At 44.0% G+C, this 18,153-nt stretch overlaps 1 protein-coding gene across 3 annotated transcripts in view; it reads left to right on the top strand.

The window, feature by feature from the left end:
• LOC105490064 (von Willebrand factor A domain containing 3B) overlaps positions 1-18,153 on the top strand; it is a 248,703-nt gene that overhangs the window by 79,605 nt on the left and 150,945 nt on the right. For all 3 annotated transcript variants that reach the window (XR_011612122.1, XM_071077305.1, XM_071077304.1), the window contains exon 8: positions 1,198-1,323. Coding sequence is in view for 2 of the 3 variants with exons in the window: in XM_071077305.1 (XP_070933406.1) it covers positions 1,198-1,323 (126 nt within the window). In the remaining variant the exon portion in view is untranslated. The remainder of the gene's footprint in view (positions 1-1,197; positions 1,324-18,153) is intronic.

The following is an 18,153-nucleotide window of genomic DNA, read 5'->3' as shown; positions in this document are numbered from 1 at the left end:
GAGATAATTGTAGATTCACGTGCAGTGGTAATAAGTGATACAGGGAGATGCCCATCTATTCTTTTTTTTTTTGAGACGGAGTCTCACTCTGTCACCCAGGCTGGAGTGCAGTGGTGTGATCTCGGCTCACTGCAACCTCTACCTCCCAGGTTCAAGTGATTCTCCTGCCTCAGCCTCCTGAGTAGCTGGGATTACAGGCACAGGCCACCACACCCAGCTAATTTTTGTGTTTTTAGTAGAGACGGGGTTTCACCATGTTGGCCAGCCTGCTCTCGAACTCCTAACCTCCAGTGGTCTGCCCGCCTTGGCCTCCCAAAGTTTTACAGGATTACAGGCATAAGCCACCATGCCTGGCCTGCCCATCTATCTTTACCTGCTGTCCCCCTTAGTGACATAGCACCACAGCACAGCCGGGACCTTGATCTTGATACAGTTAAGGCAGCAGGACAGGACCCCTCATTGTGCACCTCTGCACGGCGTACCCCAGAGTACACATCCCTTTCCCCCGCCCCGCCTGCCCCCACCTCTGGAAACCACTCATCTGTTAGAGCCTGGATCTCGATGAGGGCAGAGCCTCCATCCCAGCCCTAAACCACTCTCCTCAGCATGGACTTCGATTGATTGGAAGACATAAACATCTAAATGAATGATGCCACTTCATTTTTAAAAAAGTGTTATACAGTCAAACCTAACCCTTAACTGAGACAGCAGAGGCCCAGAAAAGGAGACCAGGCCATCATTATCATATTAGGGGAAATATTACACTTGTGGTTTCAAAGAAGCAGGACACCTGGGCTACATGGCGAAAGGATTGGGGGTTGTTGCTTTCACAACATGCCATTGCATTTCCCTTCCTCGCAGCGGTGATCCTGGCTTGCCTGAGGTGCTTTGGAATGTTTTTATTCCTCTCTTATTTGGGTATTATCAATAATTCATTGTAAATATTCCGGCTGCTACAAACATTTACTTTAGAAGGATTGATTGCATCCTAAAGTCTGCATTTATGATTTCTTGAGATGATATCACTTCCTTGGGGATTTCAGTTCTGATTCTCAGAAAGAGATTAGTGGGGGAAGCAGAATTTGATGTTCAGAAATGTTCCAGAAACTTGGCTGCAATGTGTCAGGCCTGCTAGGCGGGCTGCCGCATCCCCGGGCCTGTCTCAGCCGGCCGCTCACGCTGTGTCTTCCCTTTCAGGAGCCGGCGTCAGAGAGGACGTGTTTCTCGTTTGGCGAGAGATGGAGGAAGCCTGCAGCACCCTGGCCCAGATCCAGAGGCTGGTGGCCAAGCCTCCCGGGCCCGACGTGGCTGCTGTGGACTGCGGTTGGTGCTATTTCTGGTCACTGGTGTAAAAGATTCATAAACGTTACTAGCTGGGGACCAGGGGCTGCTTCCTGGTCCTGACCAGGGGAGCTCCAGAGCCCAGCTGTGAGGAGCTGCTGAGGAGAGCAGCCAGAGCTGTGTGGCGTGAGGGGTGGGGAGAGGGCCATGCGCACACATGCATGGACACGCACGCTTGTGTGTGCCCACGCGCCCACATGTGTGCATATGTGGAGATTGTCAAGACCCAGAGCTGGATGGTAAAGTGGTAAAAACAGATTCTTGGGCCGGGCGCGGTGGCTCACACCTGTAATCCCAGCACTTTGGGAGGCCGAGGTGGGCAGATCACGAGGTCAGGAGATCGAGACCGTCCTGGCTAACACGGTGAAACCCCGTCTCTACTAAAAAATACAAAAAATTAGCCGGGCGTGGTGGTGGCGCCTGTAGTCCCAGCTCCTCGGGAGGCTGAGGCAGGAGAATGGCGTGAACCCGGGAGGCAGACATCACAGTGAGCCGAGATCGTGCCACTGCACTCCAGCCTAGCAATGGAGACTCTGTCTCAAAAACAACAACACAACAACAAAGCAGGTTCTTGACAAGCTCTTGTATACTGAGGGAAACCAGACCTCCGTGTAAAACTGGGCTCAATTCTGAGTACAGCAGGGGCAGGTGGGGATTCATAGCGAAGGATCGGGGGGCGCCGGTGGATGGGAAGTTGTTCAGAGGAGATGTCAGGGCACGAGGGCTTCTGGCTAAACAGCTTGACAGGATTCCTGCAGGAGAGAGGCCAGTGTGATCAGTGTCGCCGGGGGCGGTGGGAAGGAAGACGCTGATCGGATAGCCGAGCGATCAGATGCTGAGGGTGGCGCACTCTGGCTACAATGACTGAGGCTTTTTGCTGAAATCGGGCGATGCAGAGATGAGCATAGAAGTGCAAAGGTTGAGGCCTCGCTGAGAAGAGCGTTCAGAGGAGCCTGGCTGAAGGCTGGGCAAGGGAGACTGTCAAGTTGCCTGTGCTCTTCCAGCGAGGAGGAGCAGGAGGAGAGCTCAGTGATCGGCTCGGCTAACCTTGACCCTTACATGCAGACAAAATCCCGTCCAAGCTGTCTGTGTCTGTGCAGGCAACCATCTGACTCACTTTCAGATGCCTATGGGAAGGCCTAAATCAGTTTTCTTTGAGCAGGGTCCAGGACCTCATGGCAGAAGGGGGCACAGGCCGGGGAAAATGTGTGGAATGTTTACTTGGAAGGAGTAGTGTGAATAGGGGTTTGAGTTATTAATATTAAAAAGAAATTATTAAAATCCAGTTGCATTTCTGGTATTCACTTAGCACTCTTTCATCTAAGTTGGAATAGCCACTTGAAATTTTGGAGTTTGGAAGACTGATTTGCATTCCCTGAACGGTAGTAACAGACATATGACCATAGTGTGGGCACATACTGTGTGTCAGCTGCTGCCCTGAGGGGTGGGCTTATATTTAGCTCATTTAAGCCTCATAACTCTATGGGGGAGTTTCTTATTCTCTCCAATTGACAGGTGAGGAAACTGAGTCACAGAGGGGTTAAGTCGTTGGCCATGGTCACATAGCCAGCAAACATAGTCTGATTTTAAACCCAAAATGCAGAACAGAAACGTTCCTGCCTAGTTAAACTTCTACAAACAATGCTAGCAGTGGGGCTATATTCATCTTAATATTAGTTTCCATGATTTAATTAGCACCTACCCGATTCTGAGTAAATGAAAACTCTTCTTGGTGTTTAATGTGTTCCAGCCCCACAACTGCACCATACAAACAAGCTCATTGCATTTTTACTAGTGAATGACATTGAGACCACACAAAGGATTTTCTCCCTTTTCTTTCTCATAAAGCAAAGCATTTTTCATAACAAAGGGCGTGAGTTTAGGGGTGAGAAAGACCCAGTTATAAATCCCAGCTCCATCACTAGACCCACCTGAGTTTGTCTCTTTCAGCCGTATTCTTCCACACAACCGCTATCATAATCTTGATGCTGAGGAACCCCTGTGCAGATGAAATGCAACGACGCATGCTCCACACCAAGCAGGAGCTTGACGTCAGCTCATTCTTTGCCCTTTCACACTTGGGGGAGTTGGTATACAGATTCTCCTGCCTGGCCTTTCCTCTGTAAGGTGCTGGTTTCCTTTGGGGCACACCTGGTAGACGCACATACCTTACATCTCAGGCACTGTTTAAGGCTACCTATGCGTTTTAACTCATTTCATATTTGCCACAATCTTAAGAGACAGGTGCTACTGCTACTATTATCTCCATTTTGGCTTCAGTAACTTGCCCAAAGCTACACAGCTAACGAGTGATGGAGCCTAGATTCGAAACCTGGTCCACCAGTAAAAGTACTGATGTCTGCCTCCCTCCCATCAGCCGTGTAATCAGGGTGTCTGATTAAATCATCCTGATTTAATCCCTATGGGATGACAGTGGGACTTTTGAAAGCTCCCCAGGTGATCCTAGTGTGTAGCTAATTTTGGAACTACTGCCAGGCTGCAGTGCCTCCTGGGTTACAGAGGTGCAGTGGGCAGAGAGCAGGGAGGTCAGGCCGGCCGGGAAAGGGATGCAGTTAGAGGAGAAATGGGGACGGGGACTTGTGTAGAGGGAGAGAGAGGTTGAGGCGTGGGCAAGCCTGCTCTGTGTGACTTGATAAATTCCTGGCGACTGTGGCCTTTTCCTGTGACTGGGTGTCCTGACTTGGGCCTAGGGCACTGGCTGCCGCGGTTACATTGCTAGGGTTGGCTCCCTGGGGGTTCCTGAGAGGGGCCTAATAGGCTTGTCTGGAGGAGCTGCTCACGTGTAGTGACACCCACTGGAAAACCCAGATGGTCCCCTGTCATCCTGCAGGTGAAGAAAATGAACACCAAGCAGGGGGCCCAGGCAAAACCCAGCACCTTTGCCCGGCAAAGAGAATGGGGAGCCTGCTGCCAAGGCATTTGTTTGGGGGAGTGTGTGGACTGAATTGTGCCCCACCAAATTCATACAGTGAAGCCCCCACCATGTGACTGTATTTGGAGATAGGGTCGTTAAAAAGGTAATTAAAGGACCAGGTACGGTGGCTCACGCCTGTAATCCCAGCACTTTGGGAGGCCAAGGAGGGTGGATCACCTGAGGTCAGCAGTTCAAGACCAGCCTGGTCAACATGGCAAAACCCCATCTCTACCAAAAATACAAAAATTAGCCAGGTGTAGTGGCACACGCCTTTAATCCAGCCACTTGGGAGGCTGAGGCACAAGAATTGCTTGAACTCAGGAGGTGGAGGCTGCAGTGAGCAGAGATTGCCCCATTACACTCCAGTCTGGGCAACAGAGCGAGACTCTGTCTCAAAACAAACAAACAAACAACAAAACAGTAATTAAGGTCAAATGAGGTCATAAAAGGAGGGCCCTAATCTGATAGGACTGGTGTCTTTGTAAGAAGAGGGAGAGACTCCAGCGAGCCTTCTCCCCACAAGCACACGGAGGAAAGGTCATGGACAGCACAGAGAAGGTGGCCATCTCCTAACCAGGAAGAACAGCCTCATCAGAAACAGCGCTGCTGGCACCTTCATCCTGGACCTCCACCCTCAAACAGAGAGAAAATAAATGTCTGGCCTTTAAGCCCCCCAGCCTCTGGTGTTTTGTGACGGCAGCCCAAGCTGACCAATACGAGACGTATTTAAGTTTGGTGTAGTTAGTCTTAAGAGTTAACAGAAGGTCTTGGAGGTTATTCCTAAAGGAAACAGATGAGTTATAAGCCTCAGATATTGGACAATGATGTATCAGTTCCCTTTGTTTCAATCTAATACACACACACACACAAACTAAAACCCAAAATAACTCTAAGCAGAAATTTTCAAAGAATTCTTTGAATGTACCATCTCTATTTAAAAAGGAAAGTTTGGCCAGGACCGTTCATCATTGGCTAGCCATCTCAGCTTTCGCAACTTCAATCTGGCCCCAGAGTCTATACCACGTGTCTGACCTGCTCTCGTTCCCACCGCAGCCCAGAGTTACTGAGGCAAAAGCTGGCTCAGTGCAAGACTGGCTTGGACGGCCTTCTAGGAAGGCAGCAGCTGTTCCCCTAAGCTGACTGCTTAGGGACTGCAGACCCCAGGAGAGAAGGTGGCCAGCGGGAGAGGGAAGGGGTGTATCGGAGGAGATCCAGCCAGCTGCCGTTCTGCACACTGGTTCTAGGTCACCTGGCACATACAGATCCATAGGACCAGGAGGGCAGTTGCTGGGAGAAATGTCTCATGAGTCTGGTGCCTGGGATGAAAAGAAGGTGAGAAGAAGGTAAGGCCACTGATAGTTTTTTTTTTTTTTTTAAAAACCTCTTTTTATTACCAAGAGCAGGACATGAGAGTTCCCTGGAAAAAAAAATCTGACAAAAATATATGAATCAATGGTTTGTAGGACTCTGAACACTAATAATGAAAGGCAGTGATTTCTGACATACAGGGCAAAAAAAAGGTGAGCTCTAGGTTTCCCTCGCTTCCTGGCTTGAGAGAGTTCCAGGCCCTGGTGCACAGAGGAGGAACCCAAGCGGAGCCCAGAAAACATCCGGAGTTTGGGAGACAGAGCTGAGGGTCCGGAGGGACCAAGGCAGCTACAATTCACGGGACAAAGTACCAGAGAGGAGACAGATGCACAGAGAGAGAAATCCGGAAATCGGCAAAGGGTTCCCCTCAAGAATTCATTTGAATACTGATCAGCTCATGCATGTGAGAAGAGTACCTGAGTCTGGGGAAAGGGCCATTGGAAAGAATTAGAAGAAACGGGGCTTGGAATTCACACAAGACCAAGAACAGTGCGTGTCCTCATCAGCCTGAAAGCTTTAGAATTCATGAGTCCCTGGGGAGACTGCTTGGAAAGGTCTTGCCTCAGTCATGGGGAATAATTAGCTTTAAATCAAGCACTGCTCTGGGCCCTCCTAAGAAATCATTAAAGCAAGACATGAAAAGAACAAACTATTTCTAGGTAACATAGCTGCATCTCTGAACAAAGCTCAAGAAAATGTATAAGAACAAAAGCATCCAGTACCCAACAAGGTCAAACTCACAATGACTGGCATCTAATCAAAGATTACAAGACGTGAAAAGAAGCAGAAAAATGTGACCCGTAATAAGTGGAAAAATCAATCAATCAAAACTGACTGAGAACTAACACAGACATTAGAATTGGCAGAAGAATCACTCAGAGTTATAACTGTATTCCATATGTTCAAAAGCTAAGTCTAGACAAGGAAAATATTATAAAAAGACACATACTGAACTTTTAGAGATGAAAACTTAAGAGAAGAAAATATGTTAGATGAAAAGCTTACTAAATGGAATCAAGGGCAGATTAGATATTGCAGGAAAAGAGATGAGTGGACTTGAAGACAGCAATAGAAACTCTCCAAAATGAGACAGACATAGGAAAAAAAGAATTTTGAAAAACCCAAAAGAGCATCTGTGAACTGTGGGACAATTTCAAGTGGCCAAATATACATTAGATGGGATTCCTGAGGGGAGGAAGTAGAAGGGGCAGGGAACAGAAAAATATTTAAAGAAATGTGTTGACAAGTTTCCAAATTTGATGAAAACTACAAACCCAGAGATCCAAGAAGTTCAGTGAATGCTAAACACAAGAAAATATGGAAAACTACACCCAGACACATCTTAATTGGTTTGCTTAAAATCAGTAATACAGAGGAAATCTTAAAAGCAGCCAGAACAACGACAAAAAAGATACGCACAAAGCCACACAGACAAGGATGACAGCAGATTTCTCACTCAAATGAAAAGACAGCAGAGCAGCATTTTTTCTTTCAGTACCGGAAACATTCAGCCTAGAATTCTATACAAAGAAAAATATCTTTCAAAAACAAAGACAAAATAAAGACATTTTCAGACGTATGCAAGCTGAAATAATTTATCATTGGCACATATTATACATGAAGTGATGTCATATTACTTGAAGTTAGGCTACGAGAAGTTGAAGATATATACTATAAACCTAAGATAACCACTGAAATAACAAGACAAGCTGACAAAGGAAATAAAATGGAATTAAAAATACACAAACCAAATCCTGTCGGAAAAAAAAAAAAAGAACAAAGAACAGATAGGGCTAATAGAAAACAAACAGCAAGGCGATAAACATACATCTAACCATATGTATGTGGAAACTTACCAATGTGTACACTTTGAAGGCATATGAGATATTATATGTCAATTGTGGCTCAATACAACTCTCGGTAAAGTGAAAAAAGAGAGAAGGAGAGTCACTCCTCTGGCACTGAGCTGTTCAGAGACGTGGGTGGGACACACCTGGGCATTCTGTGTGTGTCTGTGTGTATGTGTGTGTGTGTCTCAGTGTGCCTGTTCTAGGCATGACCCTCAAACACGAAGATGGCTTTTCTCACAAAACGTTAAAGAATTTGTCCAGGCTAAGCGTGGTGGCTCACACCTGTAATCCCAACACTTTGGGAGGCTGAAGTGGGCAGATCACTTCAGTCCAGACCTGTAGTCCCAACTACCTAGGAGGCTGAGGTAGGAGAATCGCTTGAGTCGAGAAGTGGGGAGTCAAGGTGGCAGTGAGTGGTGATCACACCACGGCATTCCAGCCTGGGTGACAGAGCCGAGACTGTGTCTCAAAATGAATCAATGAATCAATGAATCAATCAATAGAATTTGTCCAAAGTTTGGGAAGCTTGACCCTTCTTTGATGATGCTGCCTCTCAAAGCATTTCAGGGACTCCTCATTTGGAATCACCTTCACAGCCATTTTGTGACCCAGTAGAGATCATTAGTCTAATCACATTGTGTAGTCATGCTTCAGTCATGAACAGAGACAGTCCAAAAGATTACCATCTGAGACTCAAGACTGGACTCCGAATACCTGCTTGTTTCAAAATACCAAATTCAGTTTCAAAAGACAAGGAAATGGCTAAAGGTTCATTCAGGCTCTGCAGGCCGTTGTAACCTACAGTAGGTCTACAGGAGTTTAGAGCACATATATTTTGAACAAATGGAGAGGGGGATGGTGCTTATTTTCATTAGCAATTGTATTAAATAATCAGCAGGATGTCTTTGTATTCCTGGGTGGTGATGAAGTACACAGGCTCAGAGTTAGGAAGATTCTTTTGGTTTTTTTTTGAGACGAAATATCACTGTCACCAGGCTGGAGTGCAGTGGTGCGACCTCGGCTCACTGCAACCTCTGTCTCCCAGGTACAAGTGATTCTCCCGCCTCAGCCTCCCGAGTAGCTGGGACTACAGGTGCCCGCCACCATGCCCGGCTAATTTTTGTATTTTCGGTAGAGATGGGGTTTCACCATGTTGGCCAGGATGGTCTCGATCTCTTGACCTCATGATCCATTCGCCTCGGCCTCCCAAAGTGCTGAGATTATAGGCGTGAGCCACCGCACCCACCCAGAAAGATATTAAACCTGGCTCTGTCCACTCCTGCTGTGTGATGCTGGGCAAGACACTTATTATCTGTGCCTCAGTTTCCTTATTTGCAAAATGTAGATGATAATGATAATACCTACTGCATGGACTGTTATGAAAGTTAAATGAGAAAACACATGTAAAACACCTAGACCTGTGCTGCCCCATAGGTAGGATGTAATGAGGGCTTCAGCAAAGGTTAATCCACTTGTCTATTCTTTCATTTATTTAGTGCTTTCTCTGTGTAGCACTGTGGTAGATGATTACATAATGGTAAATAAGAGACATGGAACGGGCCCTCATAAAGCAGGACCTACATGAACCGTCTCTTGCTCCGTGAAGGTAGAAAATCAGATGAACACAAATGGGGTATTTACGATTGAGGAAAAGTGGGAGCTTCTGAGCTATTCCCAGGGTCAAGGAAAGGTTTCCTGAGGAAGTAACTTTGGAGCTGATATCTGAGGGTTGAAGAGGTAAGTGAATGAGGTGAAAGGATGGGAGAGAGCGGGGAGTACTTGCCGGGAAGAAGAACAGCGTATGCAAAGGCCCTGAAGCAGAAAGGAGAACAGCACTTTAGAAGAACTGGAAAGAGGAGTGTGGCTGGAGTGCAGTGTCCAGTGATGAGTCTGGAGAGGGAGGCAGGGACCCAATTGTGCTGGCTCTGGAGGCCGCGGTACAGGGGTTCACCCTCAATTTCATACCAATGGCCAGCCGCTAGGGGATTGTAAGCAGGAGAATGCTAAGATCGGATTTACATTTAGAAAAAAAAAAATCACTTTGGCTACTGGGTGGGAAACAAGTTGGAGACGAGGGGACAAACAGGATGAGGGAAGAGAATAAAGATGTTAGTACAGTGATGGTGGCAATCCTGAACACGAGCAGGAGGAGCCTGTGAAGGTGATAAATTGGGAGGTATGAGGGAGAGTTTGGTTGTTGAATTGACAGTGAAACAGGAAAAGTTCCCTTGTCTTCCTTGCAGGATGTGTGATGGGAGAGTGGCTTGCTTCTTCAGTGCCCCGCTGCTCAAACCTCTAGGGGAACATTCAGACGGGCAGGCTGTGGGGTGCCACAGGATGCTCTTGCTTGTGTTAACCAGCTCAGTTTGGCCCTCTACCTTGTCGCAAGGACAGAGGCTTTTGGTATCCTGGATTCTTGCTTTGGTGTACTGGAAGAGTCGTATCAAACGTGGGCTTGAGAATGAGTGGTTTTATTGAGTGGAAGCATCTCAGCAGATGGGGGAGCCAGAAGGGTGGTGGTTTTCCCCTGGAGTCAGGCTTCTTGGCAGCCCGGACTCTCCTCTGACTGCCCCAGCCAAACTCTGCGTCATTCTGCTGGTCAGTGGCCTGCTGGCATGCCAGTGCTTTCCTCCCGACATCCAGCCGTCTGTGTGTTCCTCCTCTGATGTGCTCCTCTCAATGTCCAGCTGCTTCTGTCTCTGCACAGAATGGGGGCATGACAGGCCAGGGTGGTCTTGGGAAAGGCAACATTTGGGCAGGAAAACAGAAACACATGTCCTCACCTAGGTCCGTGGGGGTGGAGCCCTAGCCAGGGTCCACACCCTTCCTGTACCCAGCACTTTCCTTCCCCACTTCCATTATCATTTAAAGGGACCAGCTCTTCCCTTCCCAGCACTTCGTATCAATAGGACTTGGGGGTGGGGGAAATGGAGGTGTCAAAAGTAAGCTCCTAGATGGATACGCTGTCGTCCACTATGCTGAGAGAATGCTGGAGGAGAACCAGGTGGGGGTGGGGGATGACACATTTTGTTTGAACCTGTTGAGACTGAAGCATCCTTGAGAGCCTGGTAGAGAAACAGAGGAGGCAATTGACTATGTAGGTGGAGAATTCAGATACACTATTGGGGTGAAGTGAACATTCTTGGTATAAAGATAAATAAAGGCGTATCAAGCAGGAACCCCATGTTTCTGAATCTTTAACCCCAAGTTCTTTGGACTCTGATATCCACAGAGGTGAAATATCATCTGAGTTTTCTGTTCTGCACCAATGCTAGATGTTTAATAAGTGTACTAGATGAAGACTATTTTGCCAACAGGATGACTTGCAATTTGAGAGCAGAACAAGCTAATTTACAGAGTACTTGTACATGTTTATCTTCTCAAGGGTGTCTTCCCTTTTTGCTCAAAGAAGGCTGCAGAAGAGATCTGGGGCAGGGCGCAGCTGGTTTCTTATGCAACCAGAAGCAAATGGCACACTTGTCAAAGTGTTCACACTTCAGGCAAGGCAAAGGATAAAATAATATTTCTTCCTAGAACTCACATTTTCTTCAGAATGCCTTTATATCTGTAAAGCTCTCCGTATAGTCAAGTGAACTTTGACAAGGTTGATTAATAAGCAACAAGTGAGAATGCTAGAAAGGACCAAGACTGTGTTTACTCAAATAATGCATTTTCCAGTGGGCACTGAGCTTTGTATTTTCCAGACCAAAAGTACATGTGGCAAAACATTTGCAGAAAAATACCATGTGATTCTCCCATGATTCAAGATTAATTTCTCAAAATTTTCTCCTCAAATTTGGGAGAATTGGTTGGTTAGAATTTTGTAGATGCTATGCATTTAACTTGGGAAAAATATTGGAATGCGATACAGGTATGGTGAAATGTCAACATTAAAAATCATGTTGTTAAAAAATGACTGTAGAGGACTGGGCGCCAGTGGATTACACCTGTAATCCCAGAACTTTGGGAGGCCAAGGTGGGCAGATCACGAGGTCAAGAGATCGAGACCATTCTGGCCAACATTGTGAAACCCTGTCTCTACTAAAAATACAAAAATTAGCTGGGCTTGGTGGCGGGCGCTTGTAGTCCCAGCTACTTGAGAGGCTGAGGCAGGAGAATCGCTTGAACCCAGGAGGTGGAGCTTGCAGTGAGCTGAGATTGTGCCACTGCACTCCAGCCTGGGCAACAGAGCGAGACTCAGTCTCAAAAGAAAAAAAAATGACTGTGGAAAAGTACAACAAACCTATTGAGTAATTATATTTAGTGTATTTGGGCCCCTAATTATGGAAACACAAAATACCTGGCCAAAAAATGGCAGAGTTAAGGACCTTCAAAACTTCTCCTTCATAGAAGGCACAAGGACCTTATCAGAATCAACTTTTTTCATAACTCTAGGAATTAACCCAAGGTGTGCAGCAATCTGAGGAGTGTTTAAAAAAAAAAAAAAATTGAATCTCAGTAAGAACAGTGAGTTGGTGGCATTTTAGCTAGTCCTATTCACATTCTCCAGCTCCAGCTTCTCACTAACCTCGAAAACCAACAGTTTGTGATCACAGTGGAAACCGCAGGCTCACAGCCACTGGAGGGGGCAGGATGGGGTTGGAGTTCCTTCAAAGCTTCATTTCCAGAATAATTCTCATTATTTGACCTGTCCACGGGCTCTCTGGAAGACCCCACTTACAAAGCTTTCTTTATTTGACTTCACTCAGTTCTTCCTCCGTGGGAAAAGCCTTTTCTCTGGGGACAGTTGTCAAAAACAATGAGAAGTGATTGATTAACTTTGTGGCTGACTGAGGTTGTAGATAACCTTCAGGATGAACAAGAGGTAAACCAAAACACTTAAGATGAAAAACTGGGGAATGGGATGTCCATTGGTCTTTCCAAAGCTCTGGGGTATTACTGGGAATCTATCATGCATAGCCCAGGCAGACACATGCACAGGGCTGTGGGCATGCCCAGGCTATGCATATGTTCAAAAAAAGACTCAGGAGGGTCCTCAGCTCTCATCTTGGGCTGAGCTTGAGGTTGTACGCAAGCAAGAAGTAAAGGCTGAGGGAGAGTTGTTCACTGCTGCAGCGTGGAAAGTGTGGCCTGATACACACACAGCTCCTCAGCAAGGAATAGTCCAAAAGATGTAAGGAAATCTCTGTTCAATTATTAGCTGACCACTGAGTTAACTGAGCAGAGACTCCAGTGGCTACAAATGACAAAGAATGCAGATTTTACAGAATTCAGGAGTCATAAACCAACAGAATCACAACAAACTCTGGGCAGGTGGGAGAATCTGATTTCCAGAGTTGCTGAGTCTTATTATTTAAAATGTCCAGTAGTCAACAACAACAACAAAAACGAGGCATGCAAAGAAACAAAGTATGGACCATACAAAGGAAAAACGGCAATCCATGGGAACTGTCCATGAGGAAACTGTCCATGTCCAGGAGGAGGCCCAGGCATTGACCTTACTAGATAAAGATATTAAATAAGTGATTTTAAATATGTCAAAGAACTAAAGGAAACTATGTCTAAAGAACATAGGGAGTATAAGAACAATGTCTTACCAAATAGAGATATCCATAATGAGAGAAATTTTTTTTTAAGACCCAAGTAGAAATTCTGGAGTTGAAAAAAGTTCTGGAGTACAAAGTATTGAAATGAGGAACTGACTAGAGGGGTTCAACGCCAGATTTGAGCACGCAGGAGAACAAACCAATGAACTTTTAGATAGCTCAACTGAGGTTACCCAGTCTGAAGAACAAAAGGATTAAGAATGAAAAAAACCTAACAGAGTCTTAGAGACCAATGGCATACCATAAAGTCCAGCTACTCAGGAGGCTGAGGCAGGAGAATCACTTGAACCCAGGAGGCAGAGGTTACAGTAAGCTGAGATCATGCCACTGCACTCCAGGGTGGGTGACAGAGTGAGACTCTGTCTCAAAAAAAAAAAAGGGAAAATTAATATAAACAAAAAACAAGAGAATTTACTTTCAGCAAAGAAATACTAAAGGAAATCCTTCAGGATAAAATGGAAGACTGTTGGAGAATAACTTGAATCCACAGGAAGAAATAAAGGGCACCAATAGAGATACCTACGTGGGTAAACAGAAATTATAGTATAAAAATATTTTTGTGTGTGTAACTGTTTTTTCTCCTATCTGATTCAAAAGACAACTTTATAAAGCAAAAATTTTAATCTGTTCTGATAGACACACATGTATAAAGGTGTACTTTATATGAGAATAACAACACAATGGACGGAGGAGGCAGTAGAGTTATATAGATTTAATGTTTTATATATTATTGAAATTAAGTTGATTAATCTGAGTGATAAGATTTTGATTAAAATCTCCATGGCAGCCACTAAGAAATAGTAAAAGAAATTCCAAATAACTTAAAATTGAATACTAGAAAATATTCGCTTAACACAAAATAAGGTAGTAATAGAGGAATAGAAGAATGAAAAAGATATGACATGTAGAAAACAAATAACAAAATGGCAGACATTAATGTTACCACATCATTTATTATATGAAGTGTAAATGGATTAGCTGAGCACAGTGGCACACACCTGTAGTCCCAGCTACTTGAGAGGCTGAGGTTGGAGGATTGCTTGAGGCCAGGAGTTTGAGGCTGCAGTGCACTATGATTGCACCTATAAATAGCTACTGCACTCCAGTCTGGACAAGATAGTGAGTGCATAACTGTCTCAAAAAAAAAAAAAAAAAAAGAAGAAGAAGAAGCAAAAAGTCAATGGATTAAACACTTTAATTGAATGGCAAATGAGTGAAAACAAAACAAAACAAAACACACACACACAAAAATCCCCATGATCCAACTATATGCTCTCTACAAGAGACACATTTTAGATTGAATGACAAAAATAGGATGAATGTAAAGAATGGAAAAAGACATACCATACAAATAAGTAACAAAAAGAAAGCTGAATAGTTATACTAATTTCAGACAAAAGAGTCTTTAAGACAGAAATTCTTATTAGAGACAAAGGACATTTGGTAATGATAAAAGTATCAGTTATTTACTAGGAAGATGTAACAATTATAAATACATAACCATGTGCACGTAACAACAGTTTACCAAAATATAAGAAGGAAAAACTGACAGAAAAACTGACAGGTCTTCTATAGTTTGATGATAGTAGATGAAGATTTCATTATCCCACTTTCAATATGGGATGAAACAATTGGGCAGAAGATTGACTAGGAAATAAAAGACTAAACAACACTTCAAACCAACTAAATTTAATAGACATCTATAGAAGATTATATGAAACAGCAGTAGAATACATATTCTTAAGTGTACATTCTCTAGAATAGGCCATATGTTAGGCCACAAAACAAGTTGCAGTAAGTTTAAAAGGATTGTAATCATACAAAGTTTCTTTCTGACTACAGTGGATGAAATTAAAATAAATAAGAGTAGGACATTTTGAATATTGACAAATATGTGAATACTAACAACATACTTCTAAATAACCAGAGGGTGAAATATATCAAACAGGAAATTTAAAAATACTTTGAAGTGAATGAAAACAAAAAGTTTGACATTCCAAAACCTATGGGATGCAACTAAAGCAGTGCTTAGCTGAAAACACTTACCTCAAAAAAGAAGAAAGATCTCAAATCAGTTATCCAAACCTCTGCCTTAAGAAATTAGAAGAGTAAACTAAAGTGAAACAAACAGAAGGAAAGAAATAATTAAAAAATTAGAGAAGCTATAAATAAAATGAAAAATAGAAAAACAATAAAATTAAAACATTAAATGTTGGTTGCTGTAGAAGATCAACAAAGCTGACAAATCCTTACCTAGACAAACCAAGAAAGGGGAGAGAGAGAGAGAGGGAGAGAGAGAGAGAGAGAGAGAGAGAGAGAGAGACACCCATATTACTAAAATCAGGAATGGGAAAGAAGGGGTATGAGTACCAGCCTTTTGGAAATAAAAGTGATTATAAGAGACTACTATGAACACTATGAACAATTGTATGTTGATGAATAAGATAACCTAAATGAAATGGACAAATTCCTAGAAAGACACAAACTACCAAAACTGACTCAAGAAGAAATGGAAATTCTGCATAGATCTGTCATGAGCAACTGAGTTAGTAATTTTTTTAAAAAGTCTGCACAAAGAGAAGCCAGGACCAGATGTCTTCACTGGTGACTTCTTTCAAGTGTTTAAAGAATAATTAACACCAATCCTTTATTTTTTTTAATTTGGCAGATAACATTGTATCTATTTATCATGTATAACATGATGTTTTGAAGTATATATAGATTGTGAAATTTTGTTAAATCTAGCTAATTAAAAATTAGATTACCTCACGTAGTAAACATTTTTGTGGTGAGAGCACTTAATAGTTCCCTTTGGGTTTTTCAAGAATATAATTTCAAGAATATAATTTATCGCCATTAACTATAGCCACCTTGCTGTCGAATTTTATGATATGTGAATTATACCTCAAAAAGTTTTTGAAAGAACATATGAAATAAATATGCTGACTAAAGATTTTTTTTTAAAACCTCAGCAACAGTGATGCAAGATCAAAAAGGTGACAAGTATTTTAATTTTCTAAAGGAAGCAGATTCAGCTTTCCATCTTGGTTTCATTCCAGCATTCACACTCTGTTTTAGGGTTCTCATCCTCTCCACTTAACATGTGAATTTCAGGTCACTCAGTCTAAATTTCCCTAACTCCATCAATCCTTTCTCACTTCCTAATCTCAATTGTTCCATGTTGTACCAAACATCTTGAATCAGTCTGTGTTTATCTTGCGATGCCACAGCTATTTTTAAAGAAGTAACAGCCTAAGGTGCAGTCTGATGCCTACCTCACCGATCCTCAACTACTTTCAATTTGTTTTAAATGCTAGTTAGATGTAGACACAGTAAGATGTGGCTTTTATAATTCTTCTCTTGCAGTCTGTAGTCCCTTTAGTGGTTTCTTCTCAGTCTTCATGCAGGCTTGTCGCTAAATTAACGGCTCCTTATTTCTCTGTAGCCAGCTGCAGGTGCTGTAGTTTAAAAATTCTTCCTGCAGCTGCATCATCCACACCTTACGTCTAAAATAATTCTTTTTAAGATTCCTTCTTTCACAATCATAAGGCAGAAGAGAAAGTGAGGGAAATGTTGAACCATGTCTTTAGGGGGCATTAACTCCTCTTCCGTGTTCTTTCTGTTATTGGTGTTTGATGTTCTTTGTTTTTATGTCTGCTGCTTTTTTGCCTCCTTGTTTTTTTATTTCTTTTCTCTCTCTCCCACCTCTACCTCCTGAGGATTATAGGAATTGAGAACACTATGGGTTGGAATCATTTTTCCAGTTGGGCACGCCATGGAGCCCTTCTTTATAACAGAGGTTTTATTTGACCCTCAGTTCTTGTGTGTAGCCCGTGGGGGTGCTCCAGAGAACATTTACCTGATCTCCACAGTGAATCAGTTTGGTAGAATGTTGGAGGGTTACCATCCTCCATCTCCTTCATCCCCTCCTCCCCATTTCTTGGCTCCCCTGCAGTGCCAGGCAGATATGCTTGGTATCTGTAGTCCCTTTAGTGGTTTCTTCTCTAAAGGGACTTTAGCAAGTCTACCACTTGCATGGTACTTTAGCAAGTGTAGGTTAACAGCAGGTTTAGTTAACAACTGCAGCAGACAAAGGGCTTGATTGCTCAGAGATGAGCTGCTCTCTCACACCACACTGTCGCCACCTGGCTCCTGGATCTCAGACTGGGATGGGCTTCATCTTACTTTCAGAGAACTCACAGCCCTTGCAGCTGCTCCGTGCTTAACCGGCTCACAGGGCTGAAACCTCACTCATCTCACCAGCAGGCGGGACCAGATTTCTTTTCCTGACAGTTGCTACCTTTCTCCCTCCTTTCCCAGCTGTCCTCAATTCTGGTTTCCTTCCTTTTCTCCTCTCCCTTCCTTCCTTCCCTTTTTCTGTCCTCCCTCCCCTCCGTCCCTCCCTTCTATCTTTCCCTTCTTTCCTGCCTCCCTCCCTCCCTCCCTCCTTCCCTCATCCTCGCCACTTCACATGTGAATTTCAGGTCACTCAGTCTAAATTTCCCTAACTCCATCAATCCTGTCTCACTTCCTAATCTCAATTGTTCCATGTTGTACCAAACATCTCCCTCCCTCCCTCCCTCCCTCCCTCCCTCCCTCCCTCCCTCCCTCCCTTCCTTCCTTCCTTCCTTCCTTCCTTCCTTCCTTCCTTCCTTCCTTCCTTCCTTCCTTCCTTCCTTCTTCCCCTCCCTGCCTTCTTTCTCTTCCTCCCTTCTTTCCTTCTGCCTTCCTTTTCAGCTAATTCACAGCATTCTTTTCCTGTGCCACTCCCCATGTGGCGGCCAAGAGTTTGTTCATTGTCTCATGGCACCTGTGATCACAGGGGTTATGGCCCGTTAAATACAAGCCCTCAAAAACGTTCTATGCGGAACGACTCTGGGGCTGAACAGCTTTGGGAATCATGCTTGTGGTAAGCCCCACTGCCCATTCCCCTAAGAAAGTCTTAGAGAAGTCCTGTGATCAAGAACCCCTTGAAACCTTTTCAAGCTCCCCAAACTTTTTGTTTAAGGAACCCTCTTCCTGAGTAGAAGCCACTGACATGCAGTGGAAGCAGTTTCTGTGGGACCCACTCTTGGAAACGTCAGACTTGATC

Source organism: Macaca nemestrina, chromosome 13 (assembly GCF_043159975.1).
Source record: "Macaca nemestrina isolate mMacNem1 chromosome 13, mMacNem.hap1, whole genome shotgun sequence".
In the NCBI taxonomy this organism is placed as follows: Eukaryota; Metazoa; Chordata; class Mammalia; order Primates; family Cercopithecidae; genus Macaca; species Macaca nemestrina.
Note: the sequence above shows the minus strand (reverse complement) of the source record. Positions and strands in the feature narration are given on the sequence as shown.